Genomic DNA, 7,500 nt, shown 5'->3' on the forward strand with positions numbered 1-7,500 from the left:
ATGCAAACATCAGTAACAGAGCATTACAGTTAACACACAGCTGCAGTTTATGTTGTTTATTAAGCGACAATAAAGCGCTACTTCCTGTCCAGGCGTACATGAGCTATCAGGGTCAATGATGTGTTATTCTGTTATTCTGTGTCCTATAATGACACATGAAACTAACCGAGAAGAGACATTAGAGAACTTTAAAATCCTCCCCTCCCCCCTCCATACACTTTATATAAGAGTCAGTGATGTTTGTTTATGTGGTTTAGTTTAAATTTAAAAGGGTTAAAATGATAAAATAAACGTATGAATAACTTGGACCCAGCATCAAACTTCTGCTTTTAATCCTCCTCTTCCTCCTCTCTTTCTTTCGCCTCTTCCTCCTTTCTTTTTCCTCTTCCTCCCTCTCTTTCTCCTCTTCTTCCTCTCTTTCTTTCTCCTCTTCCCCCTTTCTTTTTTCTTCTTCCTCCTCCCTCTCTTTCTCCTCTTCCTCCTCTTCCTCCTTTCTTTCTTTCTTTCTCCTCCTACTTTTAGTTCTTTCTCTTCTTCCTCCATTATCTTTCTTTCTTTCTTTCTTTCTTTCTTTCTTTCTTTCTTTCTTTCTTTCTTTCTTTCTTTCTCTCTAGGAGGATAAAATATGTAATATGTATCATTCTTTTGTGGGTTACACCATTTGACATTTTCAGGAGCATTCAGTCTTACTTTTGGTAAAAAAAATGGTGCAATTAATATTTTCAAATATTTTAAAACCAACAAAAATACTAAATGTACATTTTAACAAACCTGATGCTGCTTTTAAATCTAGTTTAACTGATTTATGAATTCATCATCTTACCAACACTTATTAGTTACTGACCCACGTTCCTCTTGTTCATACTGACTAATAAAAAAATGCTGTTCAAAACTAGTAACTCGGGACCTCCATGATGTCTTGCTGCTACGGACGTCCATGATGTGTTGCTGCTATGGACATCCATGATGTCTTGCTGCTACGGACCTCCATGATGTCTTGCTGCTACGGACATCCATGATGTCTTGCTGCTACGGACCTCCATGATGTCTTGCTGCTACGGGACCTCCATGATGTCTTGCTGCTACGGACCTCCATGATGTTTTGTTGCTACGGACGTCCATGATATCTTGCTGCTACGGACCTCCATGATGTCTTGCTGCTACGGACCTCCATGATGTCTTGCTGCTACGGACCTCCATGATGTCTTGCTGCTACGGACCTCCATGATGTCTTGCTGCTACGGACGTCCATGATGTCTTGCTGCGGAGCCGCTGAGTTCAGTCTGAATTTATCTCCTATAAAACAACAAAAATACTAAATGTACATTTTAACAAACCTGATGCTGGTTTTAAATCTAGTTTAACTGTATAGTTGAATTGCCTAAAGAAATGAAAGGGTTAAAGTATAAATTATCACCCACTTCTGTGTTAGACCTTACCAAAGGTTTTATACACATATATTTGGAGATTCTGGTCAATTGACCTCAAGTTAAAAAAAAAGCAGAAATTGTGAAGTATTATATTAAATTAAAGATCAGATGCATAAAGTAGAAATGATCACCCAGTGCAATGAAAGTAGTGATGATGATACTTGTAAAGAATGTCGTATGGAGCCATCAATGTCCAATTTTTAGGTAATTAGACCCAATAAATCCATGTTTCTGATATAAAAACATGTTTAATGTGACCTGAGGACAACAGGAGGGTTAATCTTTACCACTGGTCTGGTGTCCCTTCAGGTTTGAGTCTCTCCTGCTTGGTTTCACATCCCGGCTCAGACCCAGAACAGGAAGCAGGTAGAACCGCATCATGAGGTGAAAGTATGTCTGAGTGCCACCGACGTCATGCTGGTGTCACTTTCTAAACCAGGGAGGTTAAACATGAGGCCCGAGGGCCAGAACCGGACCGCCAAGGGATCCAATCCGGCCCACTTTCCTTCCTGTGTTCTTTCCCTTCCATCTGTCCATTGTTTCTTTCTTTCTTTATTTTCTTTCTTTCTTTCTTTCTTTCTTTCTTTCTTTCTTTCTTTCTTTCTTTCTTTCTTTCTTTCTTTCTTTCTTTATTTCTTTCTTTCTTTCTTCCTTCCATCTTTTTATTCTGTCTTCTCTTCCTTGTCCTCCTTCTTTTCTTTCCATCCTTCCTTCCTTCCTTCCTTCCCCCGCTTGCTGTGTGTTAATTTGCACCACTTTTCTTTAGGCCTTGCAGTTCTCCATTCGTCCACTAGATGTCTCCAAACATTTCTTGCCTGGTTCATAAATCCACCTGTTACCCTAATTATCCTCAGTCTGAGTTTATCATATCTACATTTACTGAGTGGAAACTACATGGAGGAGGAGTACTTTATGGAGTAGTAGTAGTAGTACTTTATGGAGTAGTAGTAGTGGTAGTAGTAGTAGTAGTAGTATTAGTAGTAGTTTGTAGTATCAGTCTTTTCAGCAGTTAATTCCCTCTTAGTGTTTCCTGTTGAGCTGTGGTGGAAGTATAGTAACAAAAAGACTGGTACTAAAAACACTGTAACGTTGAAACATAGAAGATGAAGATTTGACTCATTTGGATACATATATCCAATATATATATATATATGACAAGAGAGAATATAAAGACTAGAGTGTGTTAAGCTGAACTGTTGCAGGCATGGATTGTGTAAACGTGATATATTTCAGTCCCTGCAGGAAATTGCGATTTTATGGTTGCAAGAAAATCACCAGAATATTGCAAGAGCCAACAGTTACTACAACTTCCTACAAACTGCGTGTGATTTGGACCAACTGTCCCATTTTGTGTCACTCTGAAACGCAGTCAGAGTGAGTACTCTGGTCCTCTGAAACACAGTCAGAGTGAGTACTCCGTCCTCTGAAACACAGTCAGAGTGAGCCCTCCGGTCCTCTGAAACACAGTCAGAGTGAGCCCTCCGGTCCTCTGAAACACAGTCAGAGTGAGCCCTCCGTCCTCTGAAACACAGTCAGAGTGAGCCCTCCGTCCTCTGAAACACAGTCAGAGTAAGCCGGTCTTCTGAAACACAGTCAGAGTGAGACCTCCGGTCACTCTGAAACACAGTCAGAGTGAGCCCTCCGTCCTCTGAAACACAGTCAGAGTGAGCCCTCCGGTCCTCTGAAACACAGTCAGAGTGAGCCCTCCGTCCTCTGAAACACAGTCAGAGTGAGCCCTCCGGTCCTCTGAAACACAGTCAGAGTGAGCCCTCCGGTCCTCTGAAACACAGTCAGAGTGAGCCCTCCGGTCCTCTGAAACACAGTCAGAGTGAGCCCTCCGGTCCTCTGAAACACGGTCAGAGTGAGCCCTCCGGTCCTCTGAAACACGGTCAGAGTGAGACCTCCCCGCTCGTGTCCGCCTCTGAGCTGCTCTCCTCCTCATCTCCTCCGTTAGCCGTTTATAGCCTGTTAGCCTGCTAGCCTGCTAGCTCCGGCTGCCCAGGTGAACCATGGCCATGTCGCAGGCTCTCTCAGAGGAGGAGTTTCATCGGATGCAGGTGAGATAAACACATCGGTTGTTATTTAACGTCCGTGTGATGAGGGGCAGGTAGCTGTCAGCCGCGTTAATAACAGCTGTCATGTGACGTTAGCGCCCTGATGCTAGCTGTTAGCTCTGCTAGCTTAGTTTAATGTAATAACATCAGACAGGAAGCTCGGTGTTACTGTTAGTGTTAATCTGGTTATTATGTTTATTTATCTGCTGGTTGGATATCATGTTAGTATCTTCAGGACTCACTGCTGAGAGTCACGAGTCTGTAACTGAATCAGCCTCTCTGTTAGCTCCTTAAATATATAAATATAATATAAATATATAAATATATTATAAATATTACCCTTTACTGTAATACAGTTAAATGTATTTGTACTTTACTGTAGTACAGTTAGAGGTACTTGTACTTTACTGTAGTACAGTTAGAGGTACTTGTACTTTACTGTAGTACAGTTAGAGGTACTTGTACTTTACTGTAGTACAGTTAGAGGTACTTGTACTTTATTGCAGTACAGTTAGAGGTACTTGTACTTTACTGTAGTACAGTTTGAGGTACTTGTACTTTACTGTAGTACAGTTTGAGGTACTTGTACTTTACTGTAGTACAGTTTGAGGTACTTGTACTTTACTGCACTACAGTTTAAGGTACTTGTACTTTACTGCAGTACAGTTTGAGGTACTTGTACTTTACTGTAGTACAGTTTGAGGTACTTGTACTTTACTGTAGTACAGTTTGAGGTACTTGTACTTTACTGCAGTACAGTTTGAAGTACTTGTACTTTACTGTAGTACAGTGTAGTTTTTTCTTCTTTCCTCTCCCATTAATCATCTCACCACCCCTCACATTTATCTGCTGACCCTTTGGAGGGGCCCCACCCCTAGGTTGGGAACCACTGGACTAAACTAGCTAACTGTATATAAAGTAGTGTAAACTAGCTCCACCTCCAGCAGCTACAACAGTAACATGCTGCTCTAACACTGATGCTTCACTATTAATAATCTAATGATGTGATAATAATAATATATCAGTCAGAGGACCAAACCACTACTTTACTGTAATACTGCATACTACATCACTATAATACTGCAGTACTTTTACTGTAATACTGCATACTACATCACTCATAATACTGCAGTACTTTTACTGTAATACTGCATACTACATCACTCATAATACTGCAGTACTTTACTGTAATACTGCATACTACATCACTATAATACTGCAGTACTTTACTGTAATACTGCATACTACATCACTATAATACTGCAGTACTTTTACTGTAATACTGCATACTACATCACTCATAATACTGCAGTACTTTTACTGTAATACTGCATACTACATCACTATAATACTGCAGTACTTTTACTGTAATACTGCATACTACATCGCTCATAATACTGCAGTACTTTACTGTAATACTGCATACTACATCACTCATAATACTGCAGTACTTTACTGTAATACTGCATACTACATCACTCATAATACTGCAGTACTTTTACTGTAATACTGCATACTACATCACTATAATACTGCAGTACTTTTACTGTAATACTGCATACTACATCACTCATAATACTGCAGTACTTTTACTGTAATACTGCATACTACATCACTCATAATACTGCAGTACTTTTACTGTAATACTGCATACTACATCACTCATAATACTGCAGTACTTTTACTGTAATACTGCATACTACATCACTCATAATACTGCAGTACTTTTACTGTAATACTGAATACTACATCACTCATAATACTGCAGTACTTTACTGTAATACTGAATACTACATCACTCATAATACTGCAGTACTTTACTGTAATACTGCATACTACATCACTCATAATACTGCAGTACTTTTACTGTAATACTGCATACTACATCACTCATAATACTGCAGTACTTTTACTGTAATACTGCATACTACATCACTATAATACTGCAGTACTTTACTGTAATACTGCATACTACATCACTCATAATACTGCAGTACTTTTACTGTAATACTGCATACTACATCGCTCATAATACTGCAGTACTTTTACTGTAATACTGCATACTACATCACTCATAATACTGCAGTACTTTGCTGTAATACTGCATACTACATCACTCATAATACTGCAGTACTTTACTGTAATACTGCATACTACATCGCTCATAATACTGCAGTACTTTTACTGTAATACTGCATACTACATCACTATAATACTGCAGTAGGATATTTCATGCTGTATTATTATATGAGTGTATTGGTACTTTTACTGCAGTAAAGGATCAGAGTACTTCTGATAACAGACTGTCAGCTGTCAGCATTATAGCAGCAGACAGATAGTGTTTATATTCAGCAGGTTAATGAGGTAAACACGGAGCAGCTGTAACTCTGTAATAAATTCTGCCTCCATAAACCTTCAGTATCTTGTTGTCAGGTGTGTTTAACCTTTGTGACTACTCTGGAGGCTGCAGGTGTTTTAGATATTCAGTTTAATATCAGATATAAATGAGTTTAACATCTTATCAGAGGAACTTCTCAGTATAACACAACACAATATGCCTTTTCAATTAAGCTGCACGGCTACTAAAGTAATTACGGTAGCCCGATAACAGAAGAATGAGCGCCTTCAGGCTACCGTAATTACTGTAGTAGCAGCACAACACAAGCCGCCTTTTAAATCATGCTGCACTGCTACTATAGTAATTACGATAGTCCTATAACAGCAGAATGAGCGCCTTCAGGCTACCGTAGTTACTGTAATAGCAGCGCAGCACAATCTGCCTTTTAAATTGAGCTGCACGGCTACTAAAGTAATTACGGTAGCCTGATGACAGCAGAATGAGCGCCTTCAGGCTACCGTAATTACTGTAGTAGCAGCACAACACAACACGCCTTTTAAAATGAGCTGCACGGCTACTAAAGTAATTATGGTAGCCTGATGACATCAGAATGAGCGCCTTCAGGCTACTGTAATTACTGTAGTAGCAGCACAACACAATACACCTTTAATTGAGCTGCACTGTTACTATAGTAATTACAGTAGGCTGATGACATCAGAATGAGCGCCTTTCAGGCTACCGTAATTACTGTAGTAGCAGCGCAACACAACATGCCTTTTAAATTAAGCTGCACTGTTACTATAGTAATTACGGTAGCCTGAAGGCACTCATTCTGCTGTGATCAGGCTACCGTAATTACTGTAGTAGCAGCACAATTTGTGTTAACTTGCTCAAATTGAGTTGATTTGGTCGTTTTCTTTAGATTTTTGACTGATATTGCAGTTGTGATGAAGATTAAACAGGCTGCGTGGTTAAATGTGTCTTTATTTGTCGTGTTTTTGGGCTGAAATACGATCTGTTGTCTGAACAGGGGTGTTTTATTTTGAAAATTGAACACATGCTTGCTGCTGTTTCTGTGCCTAACAGTTCAAATATTAGTCCAAAAAAAATCTAATTTATAAATTTTTTTTTTTTTTTTTTTTTTTTTACAAATCAGACTTATTCAGGAATAAAGCATTTTTTTGGGAAAGTTAGAGTTTCTCAGCTCTCAGTTTGACCTGGAAATGTACTATTTATAAGTCAGAATCTCTTAATTATGATAAATGTGAAGATGTGGAGACCAAAGACAGACTATTAAGAATTGATGTTAATATTAAAAGCATATCCAACACTTTTTAAAATGCATTTCTTTTCTCACACGAGTCAAAGTTAGACGTGTTTTTTTTAGAGCAGCTCTTTCAGACAGTGTGACATGTAATGAGGTTGAGGTTTATTTCACAGTGTCTACATGACGTTAGTTTTAGTATTTTAGTCTCTTTAGTGAACAGAAATACACCCGTTAACGTCCATGATTTCCTGTTGCTGCTGATCAGCTCGACCTGAAACTCTGCTTCTCATATTTATAGATTCACTGATTAAAAGACACACACACAAACACACACACACACACACACACACAGAAACAAACACACACACACACACACACACAGAGAAACACACACACACACACACACACACA

The 7,500-nt window shown here is 39.1% G+C and overlaps 1 protein-coding gene across 5 annotated transcripts in view; it reads left to right on the forward strand.

Annotated features, from left to right (window-relative positions):
• Positions 1 to 3,397: 3,397 nt before the first annotated feature.
• Positions 3,398 to 7,500, forward strand: part of gripap1 (GRIP1 associated protein 1) — a gene marked incomplete at its 3' end in the record, with an annotated part of 37,802 nt that continues 33,699 nt past the window's right edge. For all 5 annotated transcript variants that reach the window (XM_062415324.1, XM_062415325.1, XM_062415328.1 and 2 more), the window contains 1 exon segment: positions 3,398 to 3,487. In XM_062415324.1, coding sequence (XP_062271308.1) covers positions 3,440 to 3,487 — 48 coding nt within the window.

This window comes from Scomber scombrus, unplaced genomic scaffold (genome assembly GCF_963691925.1).
Source record: "Scomber scombrus unplaced genomic scaffold, fScoSco1.1 SCAFFOLD_114, whole genome shotgun sequence".
Classification (NCBI taxonomy): Eukaryota; Metazoa; Chordata; class Actinopteri; order Scombriformes; family Scombridae; genus Scomber; species Scomber scombrus.